We start from the raw sequence: 20,576 nt of genomic DNA, 5'->3' as shown, positions 1-20,576 counted from the left end.
TCATTTCAGCATAAATGCTGAAAGAAATTTTAGAAGTTCTGCATCTTCTGAAATCCCTTTTTCCCTTATAAATGCTGGGGACAAGGGTTAGGGCCATGCTGTGGGATGCCATGTTGCAGAATGACCTCTCCTTGAGCAGTACAGTCATCCCTCCATACCCAATGGGGACTGGTTCCAGGACCCCTGAGGATACCAAAATCCACAGATGCTCAGGTCTTTTATATACAGTGGTGTGGTTTTTGCACAGAATATACGCATATCCTTCTATGTGCTTAAATTTCTTTCTAAATGACCTGGAATGCCTAATAGAAAGTAAATGTTATGTAAACACTTATTAATACTGTGTTGCTTAGTGAACAGTGATGAGACAAAAAGTCCACACATGTTCAGTACAGACACAGACTTTTGGGGATATTTTTGACCCATGATTGATGGACTCTGTGGGTGTAGTGCCATGGATATGGAGGCCTGACTGTTTTTCTGCCAGGCCTCTGACTTGAAGTGTAGAAAGAAAATCCTGTAGCAAGTGTATCTTTGTGATGGGATTTCATTATATGCTGAATAATCACAGGCATTCACAGAAAGAGCTAACCCTTTTTAGCTGTTTCATTGTCCATAGTCTTCAGTTTCGAGGTACAAATTCCTAACTGGCACTCCACAGTGCTGTTGAGCATGGTGGGAGAAGTTGACACCAGGTACCATGGAAGTTCTGCAGAAGTGATCAACAGAGGCGTGTGTACGTGCAGTCTGTCTTTATGTGGATTTCCCTCTGGTAGAAGTTAACGCTTGATTTCTCTGAAAAGTGGTTTTGGGTTCTCCCAGGAGTTGTTCTGTTTCTGCTGTGTTCTTTTCTTCCCCGGTATGACCATTAGAAAAGTCCATTTGAAGAATATAGAAAGTTCATTTGTGGCAAAAGACGGGGTTTTGCATCATCAGGATTCATGGGAGGCCGAGCAGGCTGTGGCTTCCTCTCACCTGCCTCTCCCCTTCTGGCGGGACTGCTATTGATAATTAATTAGAGCTATTTATTTCTTGAGGCTCCTTTTTTTTCTACCTGAAATCATGGCACATGTGACCTGGTAATGAGAAGGGTCATGGCAGGGTCACATGGCAGTCACCACATGGCCAACAGATAGGTGGACATCCCTTTCTTTCCCCACTTTAGCGCCTTTCCACTCGCAGCAGGGGTGTTTTTTGTTTTGGTTTTGTTTTGTGGTACTGGGGATTGAACTCGGACACTCCACCACTGAGCCACATCCCTAGCACTATTTTATTAGACACAGGGTCTCACTGAGCTGCTGAGATCCTTGCTAAATTGCTGAAGCTGGCTTTGAACTCGAGATCCTCATGCCTCCACCTCCCGAGCTATTGAAATCACAGGCGCACGCCCCAGAAGGGGCTTTTGATGCCACACTCATTTTTTATCTGCTTTGAGCTACATGGTTCACATGTTTGGGGGACTCTTTCCCTTGACATTCCAGAGCTGGTTGTATTCTGCGGCTTCTCATCCCTGTGTGTTTATCTCTACTCTGAAGTTTCCCTCTTCTCTCCCCTTCATGATTCCTTACCACATTAATTAAATCAACAGACTGTGCAGTGTCCTTTTTAGGACAGGAACTAGAGTTGCTGTCATCAGTGTTACAGGCCAAGTACCTCCTCACAGGGAAGAGGAGCTGCAGAGGACTTGGCTTTTCACAGGGCTCGTAGGTTTCTAAGTGGAATGCTGCGCCGTGTTCCACTGAAACAAGGTCATGACACAGTTTTATGGGGCATCCTTAACTTTTCAGGAACAGTAGATGGCAAAACTGTCCAATGATGGGGTGGGGGGAGAACGGATGGAATACCCTTTTTGAATGAAAAAATTCCAAATTATGGCTTCACTCAGCTAACTCAGAGCATTGTTCCCATGGCACCTGGGCCCAAAGGGCTCTTTGTCTTCCACTGAAGGTCTCCAGGTCCATCTACATACAGTTGATGTTCGTCAGCCCTGCAGTGGCTCAGAATCTGTGTTTGCACATACCAGTAGGCCACCAAGGAGGCCTGCCTTCCCGAGACCACAGCTGTGTGGAGAGAGGAAGGGGAAAAGGCATCTAGGTGCTCACTGAGACTGCTGCAGACAAGTGTAGTCACTTGAAGTAGCCTGAAGCCGTTGTGAGCCAGCCTTATAGCCCCCGGCAGCAAGAGGGGGCTTTCTAATGGGGCTGCGGGAGGCTTCCCAGAAACTGGTGTCTGAGTTAGCCTTGAAGAAGAAAGCCTGGCCTGGAGCCATGAGGGAGAAAGTACAGTTGATGGTTTCTGTTTGATGTCAAGGAAGCATCCTGGGCTCTTCAGGCATTTTGTTTTTTAAGATGAAATGTATTTATTTAATTTTGTGAGTGCGTGTTGTGTGCTGGTGTTGGGATCAAGCCCAGAGCCTTGCACGTGGTCGTCAAGTGCTTTGCTGCTGAACTGCCATATCCCCAGCCCTATCAAGGCTTTCTTTCCCCCCTTCATTTTTAGTGCAGTTTTCTGTCTTTCCCTACAGATGTTGTCCCACGGGAGTAAAGTTGGTGCTGAACAGCTTGCTCTGTAAGATCACAACCCGCGCACACTGGCGTACACTCTCTTTGAGGAGCATGGGGTGGCCCCTGTGTGAGAGCAGAAATGCCAGTGGCTTGTGAGGTGTGTAGCAAGATCCAGTTCTTGGCCCACCTCCACGTGCTCTGGGGTCACTCTCAGCTCTGGCTCTGAACGTCTGTTTGACACATTCAGTTTTTGATGACCTGGTCTTGCCCTAGAGTGACAGTGAGTATTGAGGACATGTTTTAGGGAAAGTCTCAGTGCCCATATCTAGGGTTAACCATCTGCCACTTACACCTATAGCCCCAGAATCTTTAAGCACATACACAGGAACTATGCAGTATGTTAGTCACCTTTCTGTTACTGTGACAAATACCTGAGATAATCAACTTATAAAGAAGAAAGGTTTATTGTGGTTTATAATTTTAAAGATTTCTATCCTTATTCAGTTTGCCTTATGGCTTTGGGGTTTGTGGTGAGGCAGCACATGGTGAGCGTACCTGGTGGAACAGAACTTCTCACCCCATACAGGGAAAGCGAAAGGTGGGAGGGGAGGGACTAGAGTCCCATTATCCCTTTCAAGGGCACACCTCCAGTGACCTTAAAACCTTCCACAAGTTCCCACCTCTTACGGTTGCATTTCCTTCCACTAATGCTAAGCCGAGGACCAAGCCTTTGCCACAGGGCCTTTCGAGGACATTCCAGATCCAAACTGCACCATACAGGACATGCTGGTCCTCTCTGTAAGCTGGAAAAGACAAGAGCCCCAGGGTTAAGGAATTTTATGAGACTCGATTCTAAAATACTGGTTTATTTCCAGTTCATGTAATAGGGTGTTTTTTTTGTTTGTTTGTTTGTTTTTTTTTTGCTTTTTATTTTTAGCAACTTACCAGGTTAGAATGATTTGTGGGAGTGAGAATGATAAGATTTTCTTGTCATTTGGACACATCCTTTCAATGAATTTGCATATTGGCAGGCGCTCAACCATTTTTAAATGTTTTGTGTTTTCTTAGTTCTCTTGAAAAGAAGATTATTGTTTTATCAAGCGTTAGTTCTGTTTTTAAATTAGGTTGATATTTTTTGAACTTTGCTTTAAATACGCGTGTGTGTGAATACACACACACACACACACAAACACACAATACAAACACACAAAAAAAGTTCCAGAGTGTACCCACTTGCAATTCCTATATCAGAGTGTTATCAAAGCATGGCCCCATTGGTAGCTCTGCGAGTGTGTTTTGTGTTACTGTAACAATACCTTAGGCAGGATAATGCATACTAAAAAGAGGTTTATTTAGCTAACAGTTCTGAAGGTCCAAAAGTATGGCATTAACAGTAGCACATACAAGGATGAGAGAGAGAAGAGGAAGAAGAAATCACATGCCAGACAGGAAGCAAGAGAGTAGGGAGTGGCCAGGCCCACTCTTTTATAACAGTTCTCTCTCTTGAGTATTAATATAGCCCACAAGAGCTGGAACTCGAGAGATAGCATTAGTTCACATTAATCTCTTCTGCGAACAATCTGTGGAACCCCCTATGAGGCCCCACCTCTTAAGGGATCCACCCCTTCTCGACACTGCCATACTGGGAACCAAGCCTCCAGCACCTGGTGTGTCAGGGTAGAGGTATTCCCTGCAAGCCTCTTCTCCAGGATGAACCCATGTGCAAAGGATGATTGGTTGCAGCAGCTGGGCTTTCTGATCCCATCCTCAGCTTCTCTGTGAGCGATGGGCGTTTACTTACAGAGCTTAAGAACCACCCTCCTCACCTGTCATCTCAGGGTCTAGTTTTACATGTATAGGATGCAATTTTCTTCCCTAGTTTTGTATTAAATTTGCTCTACCAGCTAAAAACGTTCATTTTAGATATACATGCTTAATTCTGTGTCTAAAAATCAGTCTTCCTTCTGATATCATTACTGTATCTGGGACACAAACCTCAGAAAGTTTTCAACTCCGTCATCAGACTTCAGTCAGAGGAGGACAGACTCCACTTACTGGCCTTGCACAGAGGTTTTTTCCAGATAACTAGACTTTCTATTTTTGTTCAAAGTTCTTCTAATTACAAATGTAAATTAGTTTCTATAAAGAATAATGTGCTAACAACTAGAATTTCAGTGAAAGATACACTAACACCTTTATTTCACAGTGTAATCAATAGAAGTTTGAAACTTTCTAAAGTGTTTTACTTGGAAATAACATGCTTCCCTTTTTCTCCTTCAGTTGACCAAATATACCATCTGGCGTCCCCAGCCTCCCCTCCAAATTATATGTATAACCCTATCAAGACGCTGAAGACCAATACAATTGGGACATTGAACATGTTGGGTAAGTGGTCATTTTCTCATTTTGCTGCCTTTGCTGGGAATATTTTGGGCAATTCCAAGCATAGATACAGTTGTCCTTCCTTGTCTGCAGTGGGTACATTCAAAGACCACCAGAGGATTCCTGAAACACCTTTTCTCTTAACAGAACACTTATGGCTGTAATTATGCAGTTAGAGATGCAACTACAAAAATAGCTCAAAGATTTTTTTTTCCATTTTTGCAATTTTAGCTTATGATTAGTTTTTTCTTATTCAAGGACTATCACCTTTCTCTTAAAGGAAATGCTTTATTGCTTCTCTTTGGCATATCTAAATTTCATTCATCTCTACTCTTAGGCCCTGGGAATATTATTAAATAAGGTAAGAGTTTCTTAAACATAAACACTGCCTTATCAGAACAGTTGGTCATTGAGATGGCCACCAAATGGCTGGCAGGTGGGTGGCAAATACAGTGTGGATACACCAGAAAATAGGATGTTTCACATACTGAGCAGAATAGAGTGGCACAGCACAAGAGTTTGTTCTCTATTTAGAGCAGTGCATAGTTGAAAACTAATGAATTGCTTATTTCTGAAATTTCCTATTTAATATTTTCAGATTGAGGTTGACCACAGGTAGCTAAAACCATGAAAAACAAAGCAGGCTATGGGGATCCTCATCATTGGAAGTTAATTAGTTTGACCTTGGTATTTATATACCTTCTTCATCACCTTGCCCCTGTTACTTGACAGTTTCACAGTATGTAGCCTGTATGTCATCAGAATTTGTCATGGGGGACACATTTCAGCATAACTTTTTTGTGCTGTAATCACTGGTATTTGATGCCTCAGGCTAAATCCCCTGGGAGTGACCACAGGTGACCAGTGTTCCTCTTTCAGTTGGCCAGTGCCTAGGATTAATGGCACATCCTGTCCTGGAAGGTTCTGGTCCCAAGATTTTGTGGAGTGGCCTTGCCCAAAGAGGTGGTTCAGCAGCACTCCTGGTACATTGGGGCCAAGAGGCTGCCCTAGGTGGGTGTTGTGGAAACTGAACTCCTGCTCTAGGCTAACCTTAGGATTCACGTTAGAAGTGGAAGATGAAAGCGTTGGTGACATTAAAAATGGTCACGTGTATTCACAAACAGCGTGCCTTAGATTATGGCTGTGGGTAATATGTACTTGTTAACATTTAAAATTAGAGGCATACTTAAGTTTGGTACTTTTTTTTAAGTAGGTGTTTTGATTATTTGCAAAGTGGAAGAAAGGAACCACTTTTTAAAATGTCAAGTGAAAACCGGATTTAATTATAAGAACATTTAAAGCAGGTTCTAAAATGGATTTAGGAAAGACAGTCCTAAATATTAATTTGAGTGGAGCATGGAAACAAGGGTCTACAAGGGCAGCCAGAGACTGGATTTTAAGTCTCTAAGGCTGAACATTTTGGAGGATTGTGTTAGGGTACTCAAGAGGAACAGAGTAGGAATATAATTAGATATGTAGAAAGGGTGTTATTCGGGTCTGAGGACACAGCTCAGTGATAAGCACTTGCCCAACATGCACAGGGCCCTGGGTTCAATCCCTAGCGCGGCAATTAAAAAAAAAAAATAGAAAAGGAAGAACAGGACTTATGATGGATTGGCTCCTGTGATGGATTGGCTCCTATGATGGATTGGCTCCTGTGATTATAGAAGCTGAGAATTCCCACCTTCCCTCTGCAGGCCGGAGACCCAGGGAAGTGAATAGGATAGTTCAGAGGCCTGAGAACTGGAGAGCTCAGGACAGATCAGTGTTCTGCTTTTTTATTCTATTAGACCCTAAATGAGATGATGCCCATCTCATTTACTTAATCTATAGGTTAAATGCTAATTTCTTCCAGAAATACCTTCACAGACACACCCCCCAAAAAATCTTCAACTAGATATTTGTTGGGGTATATCCGTTAACCTATCTAGTTGATACATGAAATTAACCTTCATAGGGGTCACGTTCTGAGTGAAGTAAGACGATCTACTAACCTAGAAAGAACATTTGCCCTCTGTTATTGTCCCCTGCCCTGATCACCAGGCAGGAAAGGATGTCTATCTTCCTACTTAGAAACATGATGTGCTGTACCCAGGTCTTGCCACCACAATCTCCCAGTCACTCTTTTGGCCCCCCATCCCCTCCATCATACCATAACCAGACACCATGGAGGAAAAACCCCCTGTGCATATGATACCTGATCTTCTATTTAGGGAATTCAGCTACTATACCTAGGGCACTGTACCTTGCACTGTGAGGGATTTGGATACATTTACCCAGGCTCTTCTGCCGAGGACCTTGACATTCCATGAGAGGATGCTCTGCAGGCACAGGCATTGGTGATGCAGATGAGGAAGGGGAATGTTCCAGGAGAATGGCCCAACAAGATGCTGTTAGAGTTCAAGGCAAAAGGACTCCTGAGCTAGGGCTTGAGTCAGGAGTAAGAGTGGATGTGGAAGTGTTGCAGGAAGGATGGGGGATCTTCCAGGAATGACATGGACAGAAGTCAAAGGAGACCATCACTAGAATGGGGAGAACTCCACATGGAACTTTGCAGTCTGAACCGAGACATTTTGCACTTGACAAGATGCACTGCACTTTACCTACACTTCAGGGGAGGGCCCTTCCCTCCACTGCTTCACCACCTCTCAGGTCCTGTGTTGACTTCATCTGATGGAACCTCTTTGTTCTTTGTCCAATCTCAGCATAAACACCTTAGCTCTGCTGCAGCTGGGTTAGCTCCTCTGACTTCACCCTGGACGGTTGCCTCTGTTTCAGAATCTTTAAGCTCAGTTTCTCTTACATCAACACATTGCATATGTGATGTATATATTTTACCAAAGTTTATTTTATTTTTTTTTTTTTTACCAAAGTTTAGAGAAAACTAAAAGCTAGGGAAATATGAAATGGTACAGTTACTCTAGAGAACAGTTTGATGGGTTTAAAAAAATGAATAGATGGGCTGAGATTGTGGCTCAGTGGCAGAGCACTTGCCTAGAATGTGTGAGGCACAGGGTTTGATTCTCAGTATCAATAAATAAAATAAAGGTCCATTGACAAATTATATATATAAACTGAATAGAGCAGGAAGGCATAGTGGCACACATGTGTAAGTTCATCTACTCTGGAAGCAAAGGCAAGAGAGTCACTCCATTTTTTATTATGAGACCGTGTAGCTCAGTGGTAGAGCACCCCTGGTTTAAAAAAATAAATAAATATGATAAGTAAGTTAGTATGTAGCTGCCATAATACCCAGTAATTGTCATCTTGGGCATTTATCTCTGAGAAATAAAAACTTATGCCACATGAAAAACCTGTAGTAAATGTTCATAGCAGCTTTAGTCATGTGGTGAAAAACTGAATACAACTAAAATGTTCAGTAATGGATAAATGATTAGATTATATACCCATTTTTTTCTAGCAGAGTCCTTAGGACAAAATAGGTAGGAACTGTTGACACATACAATAACTTGGTAGACTTCCAGGGAAATGTGATCAGTGAAGAAATTTAGTTCTAAAAGGTAATATTGTATGATTCCATTTATGTGTCGTATTTGACATGACAAAGTTACAGGAATAGAGAATGGATTTTGGGTTACAGGCGTGGGAAGGAGAGAGGAGGTAAGGTAATGTGGGGGCCCTTGTAGAGATGGAATGTTCTGAGTCAGTTACATCAGTGGAGGACTCTAGCAGTAGGGATGGTCATTGCATCAATGTCACTATGACATTGTGAAATCTGATACTTCGGTGTTGCAAGTTCTTACATTGAAGAAAACTGTGAAGAAGTATGTGGGATCTTTCTGTGTTATTTCATACAGCCGAATTGTACAAATATCTCAAAAAGTTAACTTTAAAAATAAAAAGACCTCAGGATCCTTATTGAAGCTACTACTTCTGTCTCTGCCATAATACTCTGTGGTGATCCACCTTACAGGTTCCGTGGGCCCATGGAGTTGTTAGCCTATGGATACAATCTGATGCAAACCTCCCTTTTTAACATTTTTCCTTCCTTCTGCACATTGTGGAGTTGGCAGAATCCATCTCCAAATTCTCACCTTTTTAGCAACTATATTCTCTTATTCTTATATATTCCTGGCTCTCTGCTTTCCTCTAGATCCTCAGATACTCAGACCCCTGGCTCCCTCTCACTTTAGCCTTCAGCCTCCCCACACTGCCCCTGGGTGCTGCCTGCACACCTTGCCTCGTGGCTCCCTCCTGGCAGTGCTTCCTGGGCCACAGAGGCCATTTTGGAGACTAAGGTGAAAAGAGCCTGGCCTTCTGCCTACCAGGGTGAGGTCAGAAAATATGGGGCAATATTTTAAGCAAAATAATTCCTGAAATCACACCTTAGCAAACAACAGAGTCTGCATCTGGTCTTCCTTACAACTCTAAGAATCCAACTAATACTGTTTTTCTAAGAATCTATCTGATTTTTCTTACTGCTTTTGTTTGGTCCAAGGCATATACCATCAGAGTGGATAATTTGTTGGATCATCAGATATCTTTTATATTAAAATATGCTTAAATTGCCACATAAAGTGTGCCTGTCCATGAAAGTAGACAGTTTCTCTGATCATGACTCTCTTTTTGCAGGATTGGCAAAACGCGTGGGCGCCCGTCTGCTCCTGGCCTCCACCTCGGAGGTGTATGGAGGTGAGTGGGTGGAGCCCTCGCCACAGTTGCTTCCACTAAACCTTTGTGCTGTTTGCCTCCTGTCCTGGGTGAAGAAGGAATCAAGCCCAGGATGTCGTTCTGAGAAGGCCTAGTCTGCTCAAGCTCTTCCTGTGTGTGATGGCCCCGAGGCTTTCCATCCCAGCCTCTGGGGTCACCAGGCTTGTCCTCTGAGTGAGATTAACTCTCTTATTGTATATTCTTGGAGGACTGGATCGTGTCACCTGGCCAATAAGACTCCACTGTTTTTGGTTGCACACCAGTGTTTTTTCCATTCTGCTCTTAAAGTATAACAAAATTGCATTCCATGGGGATTGTTTGGCCTGTTCAGCTGGCACATGTTATTCTTCACTGGGAGCAATGTGTACTTCATGTCTGATCCACCAGCAGCCCACAGGTTGGCCTGCCTTACCTGTTATAGAACAGTCTCTGGAAGAACCGTAAGTGGATAGTGCCAGAAAACTCCAGAGCCTGATTTAACAGCTATAGCCTTCATCATCCCTCCCAGGCCCACCAAGGCCTGGGAATTCATGTTGGTGGTAGGAGGAGGATTTTGTTTTCAATCCACCTTGGCTTCTATTCAGCCCAAAACTACCTGGGTGCAAGGTTTGGGAGAACTGTTTAGTCAATGCAGTGGGAGCCAGACCCTGGCTCCCCACTCATTTTGTATTATTGTTCTGGATGAAAGAAATGAGGAAGCCAAAGGGTAAATTGGAAGACAATTTTTTTAATGTAAGGGAAGCAAATGGAAAAAAAATGCACAGAAATTCTAATTAATGCAGTTATAATCTTTGTAACCCCATGAAAATATAGCACATCATCATCTTTGAAGTCCTGCCTCATCTATGTTTCTGTCCAAAAAGTGGAGTGACGTGTTTTTCCTTTATCCTCACCCGCCCCATTTATTATCTGCATTTTTGATAAGAGCTGGTGTCCTTTAGTTCTTAAATTAACTTTAGGGCGTAATCCTTGCAATTAGTTTGCCAGTTGCTCTACTCTGACATTTGATAAATTAACCACTTAAGTTTTGTGGAGCATTTGCTTAGTCCATTAACCTTGCAAAATATCAATAAAATGGGAAGCAATTAGAAATCATTTCTGACTAGGCCTTTACTTTTCTAATAACAAAGTGGTTTGTCCCAGTTTTTCTCCAAAGTGAAGTTGTGAAGGGACTTTTTCAGAATCTTGGTGCCTTGGGCATTTCAGCCCAGACCGTGCCAGTGCATGGTTGAATGGGTATGCCCAGCCCTCTCTTTCTTCTCCTTTGTCAGAAATTTATGACCATCTAATTTGTTGTCTGGCTTGCCCAGCCCTTGTCAAAAATCCCTGGAAAAGGTTCTAGTATCAGTCGTCTGTGAATGTAAGTCTTTGGTTTTCCTCTCTGGGAGTCTTTGCATCAATCTTTTCTACCAATGTGCAGTGAAAGCCTCACCTTTTCTTAAGGGAACAGTAAGCCACAGCCCCAGACAGAGAGACCTTACTCTGTGCTGCGCAGCGGCTTCGTGGGGGCTGCAGGGGTGGTAAGGAATCAGAGGTTTTTGCCAGATGTCTGCATGGACCCTTCCCAGCACTCACTCAAGGCCATCCTGAAGAGCCTGAAGTCAACTTCAGGAGCAAGATTAACAAGATGTAAATTAGTAACACAGAGTCGCCGTAGTATCTTTTTGTCTAGATTTCTTAACAAAGATTTATAGGTTTTCTACCCTGATTGTACTCAGAGAGTAGAAAGTTCTTGATGTACTGGATAAACTAGGTCGTAATTCACATTCCAGAAATATACTTGTACTTAAAAAGGAATTTGTTACTTGGTTTCTTTATAGTATCTGTTTCACTGGTAGATCTTAAGGTGTGATTGATTTATACACTAGAGAAACAGAAATTGGGAATTCCATTTGCTGGTAGACACTGTATCCCTGTGTTTACCCAACAGAGGGCATCCAGCTTGTCTCATCACGGGTCTTAGATTTGTTCTGGTGACAGCAAATGTGAAAGTTGCATGTTCCAGAGATGCTGTTTGTCTGCTCTTTATTGGTACATTATAATTATATATGATAGTGGGATTCGTTATGCCATATTTATACACGCACATAATTTGATCAATCTCCTTCCCCAGTACCTTTCCTTCCCCTCCTTCCCCTCCTTCCTTCCCCACCCTTCCTGATACTCCACTCTACTGATTTCCTTTCTATTATATATTAGTATATTGTCATTAACACACATACACATGATAGCTTGTGTAACAACCTAAAAGTTAAGGACAATTTATGGAAGAAAAGGGAGATTTGAGAGACTTTGATATTTTATTTTTCTTTTCTAAAATGCTATCATTAGGTCTGGGGCTGTGGCTCAGTAGTTAGAGCGCTCGCCTAGCATGTGCGAGGCCCTGGGTTCAATCCTCAGCACCACATAAAAAGAAATAAATAAATAAAGGTATTGTGTCCAGCTACAACTAAAAAATGAAATATTTTTTAGAATAAATAATTAAGTAAATAAAATGCTATCATTAGCCAGGCACAGTGGTACACACCTATAATCCTAGTGTCTTGAGAGGCTGGGGCAGGAGGATCACAAGTTCAAAGCCAACCTCAGCAACTTAGCAAGGCCCTGAGCAACTTAGTGAGATCCCATCTCGAAAAAAAAGGGAGTAGGGGATGTAGCTCAGTGGTTAAGAACCCCTGGGTTAAATTCCTGATATCAAAAAAAAATTAAATGCTATCATTACTTAATCAGTAGTAAGAATGTCAATTCCAACTTAGGAGAATGGTATATAGAACACTGTTTCCTCCCCTCTTTGATGCTTCTCTCCATTTGAAGATGTTTGTACCTCAAAGATGCTCTATTCCTAGTGCAGATGAACTGGTTAAAAAGGAAAGATGAAAACAATCTCATTTTCCCCTGACCTATATATAGATCCTGAAGTCCACCCTCAAAGTGAGGATTACTGGGGCCACGTGAATCCAATAGGACCTCGGGCCTGCTACGACGAAGGCAAACGTGTCGCAGAGACCATGTGCTACGCCTACATGAAGCAGGTACTTAACCAGGTTCTGGGGCTTACGTTCTAGGCACACAGAGCGTCAGCATATCAGAGGTAAAGTGTCATAAAAGCATTAAATGCTGCCATTAATTATGCCTGGGGGCAAGTGTAGGGAAGACCAGTTGCCCATTATTACTAATGAGCAGTGTTGTGCACAGCTTTTTTCATGTTTCCTTATTTTGAAAATAATTTCCCAGAGATGAATTCTTAGGGTTTGGAATACCATGGACCAGTATGCTTCTCCATTGCCAGTTGCCTACCAGTAGCTCATGAGTGCCTCTTTTTTCCTGAAGCCTCCAAATGGATGGATTACCTTTCTTTTTTCCTTTTTTAATTTTTCTTTTGTTTTTCTTAATAGTAAAAAAATTGATTCACTATTGCTTTAATCTGTACTTCTCTAAGAATTGTTCTTCGTATTTGCTATCATTTCCTGCTTTCTCGTTGTTCATTGTTGCTGTCAGTGCTTCTGCCATGGATATCTCATAATGTCCACATGACGTAGCAGAAGTTGCCCACAGACTGAGAGGCTGAGGTTCCCACACAGGTTCTGCTGCTGTGTACTTGGAGACATGACCCATTGTTTACTCAGTTCTTAACCTCTGACCTGGGGTTCATTGTACCTGCTGTGCCTGCCAGTGAGCTGTGCAAAGGGGTCCCCACAGGCTCAGGCGACAGCCCAGGCTCTTCCATGCATTTTCAAAGGGAGTATGACCATATTCTTGGGTCAGCTCTCTCAGATCCTTGGCATAATGTCCTTTATTAAGTGGAACATGCAGGGAAATACCTGCAGGCATGGAATGTTGTTCCAGGACAGGTTGTTAAAAGATGCAGTGTCAGTGGGAACAGTATTCTCAGGCCCAGGGTCCAGCCTGCAGGCAAGCTCCGGGCATTGAGAGAGAGGAGAGTGGCATATGGGTGCTCAGTGTTCAGGGAATCTTCCTTATTGCCTATCTGAGGCCCTAGGGGGCTGGGCAGTGTGGACATATGCCACATGGGGACTGTCATGGCCTTTCATTACATGGTGTTGCACAGATGGCGTAGCTGAAGCCAAGCAGAAACATGCTGCCTCTTTTTGTGGCACGAAGGGCTTGTCAGGGTCTCTCTTGCTCCTTATACTTTAATAAAATACCATTAAAAGTTCATTAAAAGAACCTGTGCTGGTTTCAGTATTTAGACCTGTCTGCTTTATTTCTCTACCAGCAGTAGACATAATGCTTTCTAGCCCACTTTGGGCCATTGCCTTCCTTGTATTATCCATTTATTCTAAGAAATGTTACCAGTTTTAAAAGAATGTGCCTTTGTCATTTCTGAGCCCAGAACATCTAGACCCCAAAATTTAAGGTGTTTTAAATATGTAGAACAACCTGTGTCCCTATAAAAACTGGCTAGGGTATGAAGGCACATAAATGCATTTAATCTAGTAATACATTTCAGGAATAATATGTTCTCGGCTTTTTTTCTTTTGCTTTCAGCCTTACAGCTGTGGTGGAGAAGGGGTATGAGGAATTGAACCCAGGTTACTCTACCACTGGCTACATCCCTAGGCCTTTTTATTTATTGTTTTGAAACAAAATCTCTCAAAGTTGCCCAGGTTGGCCTCTCATTTGTGATTCTCCTGCCTCAGCCTCCCAAGTCTTATAGGTGTGTGCCATTGTGCCCAGTGTTTGGTTGTATTTTTTACTTAGTGAATTTTTATGTAAGTAAAACTGGTAGGTAGATGGGAAATGTTAAACTTTTAGTTTTTATTAAGTAATTAATAAAATAGCCTCAAACATTCAGTGAGTATGTACACATGATAATGATAGAATTTAATAACAATGGAGCCAGCATTTGTTGAGCACGGTCTATATGCTGAAGCCCTGTTCTTGGCACCTGGACGCTAGTTGATTCTGCATGTTACACACCACTGAACCATGGATCCATGTATGTCATGTATGCAGGAAGGTGGCTTCTAGATAGATCTGAGCTGTCAGCATTTCAGTTTATGCTTGCACTGTCTCACTTTAGTGGCACGAATGGCATTGCCCTGAAAACTGTAGAGGGAAGTACCTGTTAAAACTCCCCATGTGGATAGCTGGTCCTCACCTCTGTGGCCGAGCATCCCTGCCAGGTACTCTGTCAGGGGTCCCCACACGGCCAGGGATGTCCTTGTAAAGAACCTCTCTTGCTCCTTTGGCACAGTGCCTCCTCTGTGCATTTACCAGGCACATACCTCACCCGCAGGAGGCCCCACAGACAATCGTGGGATGTATGCAAGAGTCATGCCCCCAGCCAGCCTCCTAGTGCAATTCTTACCAGGGAACAAAGCCTCAGTTACTTCCTGGCACCTTCTGAGAAGGAGACGGTGGAGGTTGTCCTCGTGGCTGACAAGTAGCCTGTAGTTCGTCAGTGCTCCTCCCTGTGCTTAGCATATCTGGCCAGGGTGCACATCTGCCGGGGGGTGCTGCCGTCTGTGTCATTCTAGAGATAACACTGAGGAAAGCCTGCCCCTGGTGACAGGTTCTTGTGAGCAGGTGTAATGTAGCTGCCTGTCCCTAGAACCCCTCACTTGTTCCCTGGGGGGCCATTAAGCCACAGAATGACCATGTGCCTTGCCCTGGGTAGGCCAGAATCCTGACCAGTTGTAGCTGCAAAGCAGAAAGGTAGAGGTTGTAGCTTTGAGAAGGGACAACATGGCCAAGAGTAGAAGTCACTGTGATGTCACCTGAATTCTGACAAGCCTGTGAAAAGGGCCTGTGGTAAACTCCCAGTCCCTTGCCCCCATTTTTTCCCCCCGGTTAGAGGAGCTGGTACTGAGGATTGAACCCAGGAGTGCTCTATTGCTGAGCTACATCTCCAGCCCTGGTTTTATATTTTGAAACAGGGTTTCACTGACTTACTGAGGCCAGCCTTGCATTTGAGATTCTCCTGCCTCAGCCTCCTGAGTATTTGGGATTATTGGCCTATACTGTCATCTCCTGTCCTCATTTTTTGGGTTACGAATGTTTTGCCCCCTCTTTCTGAATCAGTGCCAAGTAGGAAGAACAATGAGACACGTTTCTGTTCCTGCTATGGCAGGATGCTTTGCAAGGTGCAGAAACATAAGAAATCAAGGATAAACCAGAAGGAAGTTTTCTTCCTCATAATACCATAATAGTACTCATAATCCCATCTAGAAACAAATTTAAAAATGGAAAATAAATGAACCAAAAACTATCATGTAAACAGTGAAAAGGCTGTAAAACATTCAAGGTATCTTTAGCTTGGGATGTCATGTTAGCATCCAGCTAAGGTGGGTGGGAGCACCTGCTGCCCCTACTGGGTTGGTCCACTGGGTGTGGCCTGGTCTGGGGCAAGTTACTGTCCTTCTTCAGGCCCTGACTCCAAAGTGACATATTTTCTGGGGCTATGACTGCTGCTTCTTATTTTCTTCATTTCAGCATATGTACTCCTGTGGGTCCTACATACTGAGCCCACTGCTCTGCAAGGTGCCATGATATTGTACCCATCTGAATGTGCCACTTTCTGGAAGTGACATTATTCAATGATGCCCTTCATACCTGCAAGGTGGTGCTAAGGAGCAGGGAACCAGGGCTAGAATACCAGCCATGCACTTGGCCTCTGTTAGTGCTGAGTCTATTCCATCTTCCCTCATTTCCCACAGCCTTTTTTGAGGTGGGTGGTTAGTTCATTTTACAGATGGGAGGGGGTCCCAAGACTTGTCTCCAGCTCTCTGGACCGTAAGTAGGACTCAAGTCCTTGGCAGACTCCCTGCAGGGGGTGCCCCTTCCCCTGTCTGGCTGTCCCCAGGTTGCTGCAGATCAGAAAGCATTGCTGAGCAAGAAGGCAACTTCTGGTTCCAGGGCACTAAGGCCAGAGCAGTGTGTACAGTTGTGTGGCACTACCCAGAGCAAGCAGCCCATGTGGCATTGCTTTGGAATTGCCTCTCCTTCCTCTGCAGGTAGAGGAAGCCACAGTTGTCAGTTCACAGTTCTAAATGTGCAGCCTTTTGAGATAAAAAGATTTAGGAAAGACTGTTAATATTTTAGTTGTGAGGACTTATGCTCTCTACAGATGAGTGGGGATAAAATGATCAGAAATGATAAAAAGATCGGAAATGAAGAGCCAGGTGGAATGGTGTACCCTTCACACATTTTTATTTCATTATTTTAATAACTTAAATTTTTTATATATAAGGACATATCCCCTCTTTGGTGTAAATTATCATTTTTTCAAGATGCTTTATGGTATGTAGCTGTGTCTTACTCTAACTAAACCTAATACATAAAGACTGAAAATATATAAACAAGTGAATAGAGGTATGGATGATCTCTTTATAAAAACTTTCCCCATTTCTAGAGGGTTCACATCTGAGTTTCTTTCAATGAATGAAATATCCTCTAATGTATTCAAAATAAAGTTTGATTTCCCAGGGAGACCTTTTATACATCCCTTACAGAAAGAGAGGCCTCTTTGAGTTTCCTTTGGAATGGAATGAAGTGGAAGTTGGGGTGAAAGGGCATAGCATCCTTCATGAATAATTCAAACTTGACAGGAATTAAATTGCACCTTCTGCATGCTTGACGTCCCAGTGGTTTACAAATATGGGCCTTACCCTGTAAGCTGTGGTCAGGGTTTAGTGTACATTTGAGCTCATTGCCCCTTGTGAGTCTGCCTTGGTCCACCCACCAGCTGCACTGGGTCTGCAAAACAGGCCACCATTCATAAAATCATAGACCAGCACAGCAAAAAGAAATCACCTAGTTCAGTGGCCTTCAGGGTGTCTTTGTTTTATTTTTTGACCTCGGATACTTTATTAAAAAAAAAAAATCAACAAGTTATTTCATTATTTTAATAACTTAAATTTTTTAATTTAAGTTGGTATGTACATTATGATTATTGGGAAAAGAAATCAACCAGATCAAGCCCAGTGACCCTCAGTAAGCCTCACACTCTAGGCTTCCCTGCCCGAAATCAGCCTTGTTTCCTGGCCCTGCAACTTGCCACTAGGTGCCTGCCCTCCGTATTCTGCTGTCCTGTCTAGGCTTTGGATGGTGAAATTTGCTCTTGCCTGCCCTTGCAGTGATTGCCTACTGCATAGTGGATGTTAATAACCTACTGGTTATTAATGTAGTACCCCTTATCCTAGGGGCTCAAGGGCAAATGGCCATCCCTCCTCATCTGTGGGTTCATTCTCCAGAGATTCAACTAATCACAAATTGAAAATATTTGGGGGGAAAAATTGTACCTGTACAGACTTTTTTCTTGTCATTATTCCCTACACAGTACAGGGTAAGGGATACTAATTGCATTTACATTGTACTAGTTATTGTTAGTAATCTAGAGATGCGTTAAATTATATAAGAGACTGTGCCTAGGTTGTTAGCTCATACTGCACCATCTGCATCCTCAGATTTTGGTGTCCAAGGAATCCTGGAACCAATCCTCTGCAGATACCAAGACACATTAGTACTGGGTTTTAAACCATGATGGAGAGATAGATGATAGCAAGGACATGTTTTCAAAGCAGTTTCGCCTTTTCTTTTAATCCCTGTGACATGGGCAGAGTGGATATATTTCAAAGATTAGGCTCTTCAGCCTTAGAAAATGAAATGACTTCCCCAGAAATGTACAGCTAGTGAGGACCAGGATGAGAGTGCAGTATTGCTGTCACACCCCCATGTGCTCACATGTGCCGTGTGCATTCAGATACGTTCTCCCCATGTGGATTTCTATACATCACCTTCTTTTAAGTTTCTGCTCATTTTATATTGACCTAACTCAAACTCCCAGGAGTTGCTCTTGTCATTCTTGATGCTTGGAGTCAGATGTAAATGATTCACAGTTCACCACAGGGGTAGAGCCACAGAGCACAAAGTGACACACAGCTGTGACTAAGAACAAATTGGCAGTTTTGTGAAATCCCATCATGAGATGGGGGATGGTGTCCAGAGGACTGTGCATGTTGAACAGGGGTTTCCTCTGTGTCAAGGCAAAGGTTTGCTGATGCTGTCTGGAAAGAGACAGGTCAGTACACACAATCTAGAAGACACCAATATCCAAAAAGGGAACAAGTCTTAACTGGAGCCAGCCTTGGGTTCATCTATTTTACTTAAGGAGCTTAGACTTAAATATAGCAAATCTAATAAGATAAGGTGTAAGTATGCCTGAGAGCCCAAGTTCATGGAAATTGCTATGTTCACTCCTAAAACTTGGGAAATAGATGAGGCTGCTGCAGGCAGAGGTTGTAGCCAGGGGACTCCAGCAACTACATGGGCCCACAGGGGCCCTTGGGAAATCCACAGCTCATCCCGTTTAACTTGCTGTCATGTGTTGCCTCACATCTACAGTTCCAAATGGAGAAACCAGAACAGCAAGCTTGTTTATGTGACCAAGCAATGTCTACAAACTCAGCTCTTAATGAAGCCATGTTCTGGAACAGCAAGAGGATAAAAGCATTTGATTTGTTACAAACTTGGCAGAGCACATTAAGCTTTCTTTGGACAGGCACACTGGTTTATAAATTTACTTAGGTTTTTCCAGTCTTTTTCCTAGAATAAAGCCATATTCACCCACTTATGTTTTTTCACCCCTCTTCTTTCCTCATCTTAACAGTTAAATGCAAGTTTTAGTTCTTTTCTTTCGAAAACAATATCTCTGGCTCTACTTTTTCTACTCCTTACATATATTACACCCATTATCCATGGGGGAAATGTTCCAAGACCCCCATTAGATACCTGAAATCATGAATTATGCTGCACCCTATAATTTAATGTATTACCGTCTTAACTAAGCACTTACCATGCACTGTGGCTATAACTTTTGCAGTTTGAGGTTCAACTGCAAAGCTAACATAAATTTCTCTTTTCTTTCTTCACAATTTCACAGGTAGCTAAGATTCATTCTTACTATAAATGTTAGCAGCCTCAGCATGTGATTTTTTTTTCTTCAAGTGTAGAACTTTCATTTTTTTATTTAAAGGACACACTTTACAACTCTTCTTTTGCTTATTGCAGTTGCCAGCATACTACTCTCAGGCTTTGAGAGAGAGTGTGTATATGTGTATATAATTTTAGTTGTAGGTGAACGCAATACCTTTATTTTGTTTTTATGTGGTGCTGAGGATCAAACCCAGTGCTTCACGCATACTAGGCGAGCACTCTACCACTGAGCCACAACCCCAGCCCCTCAAGAATATTATTAAAGTAAAATAAAGGTTACTTGAACCCTAGCATGTGATATCTCAACAGTTGATTTGATAACAGGGACAGCTAAGTGACTAATGAGGAAATAGAATATACAACATGGATACTCTGCACAAGGAGATGATTCACATTCTGGATAGGACATAGTGAGATCATGAGAAATTTCATCATGCTACTCAGAATAACATACAATTTAAAACATGAATTGTTTATTTCTGGAATTTTCAATTTTATTTTTCTGGACTTGGGCTACTGAAACCACAGAATGTGAAACAATGGATAAGGCAGGTGACTGTATGCTCTAGTTAGTTCACTAGAGAAAAGTGTTGATTTATTCCTAAGAATAAGAATTTACACCTTGGTCTTAAGAATCTGAGTATTTCACCTAAGAGCATTGTAGATTGCTGAGCAGGATCAGCACTATGATGATTTCTGGAAGCTGGCTCTGTGACAGATCTGTGTATCCCAACCCACTTCATAGCAAAGCACATGTGGAGAGCTCCTGTGTTGGTCCCCTATGCTGGGAAGATAGATGAAGTTCCTGTGGGCAGAGGCAGTGACTGGATATCTCATGTGGGCTCTGGAGACTCTGCAGTTCATCCTGTTTAACCTGCTCTGCATGTGGATACATTTTGTGTTCAATAAGCCCCATTAACTAAGAGTCTGTTAGATTCCCAGCCCATGTCAGATCTGAGGTGGTAGAATTAGAAATGAAAAGATTTGATCAACTGTAGTGATGGCAGTAGCAACTAAAATACACCATCGTTACTTCTGGCCCTATGCTAAGGGCGTACAGGG

The 20,576-nt window shown here is 42.8% G+C and overlaps 1 protein-coding gene across 6 annotated transcripts in view; it reads left to right on the top strand.

Annotated features, from left to right (window-relative positions):
* The window catches only part of Uxs1 (UDP-glucuronate decarboxylase 1), a 93,791-nt gene that overhangs the window by 54,583 nt on the left and 18,632 nt on the right, over window positions 1-20,576 (top strand). For all 6 annotated transcript variants that reach the window (XM_077791758.1, XM_077791755.1, XM_077791760.1 and 3 more), the window contains 3 exons: window positions 4,785-4,889; window positions 9,480-9,539; window positions 12,468-12,589. In XM_077791758.1, coding sequence (XP_077647884.1) covers window positions 4,785-4,889; window positions 9,480-9,539; window positions 12,468-12,589 — 287 coding nt within the window. The remainder of the gene's footprint in view (window positions 1-4,784; window positions 4,890-9,479; window positions 9,540-12,467; window positions 12,590-20,576) is intronic.

This window comes from Urocitellus parryii, chromosome 12, assembly GCF_045843805.1.
Source record: "Urocitellus parryii isolate mUroPar1 chromosome 12, mUroPar1.hap1, whole genome shotgun sequence".
NCBI classification, from domain to species: domain Eukaryota; kingdom Metazoa; phylum Chordata; class Mammalia; order Rodentia; family Sciuridae; genus Urocitellus; species Urocitellus parryii.
The sequence above is the reverse complement of the archived record's forward strand: the minus strand, read 5'-3'. Positions and strand labels throughout refer to the sequence as shown.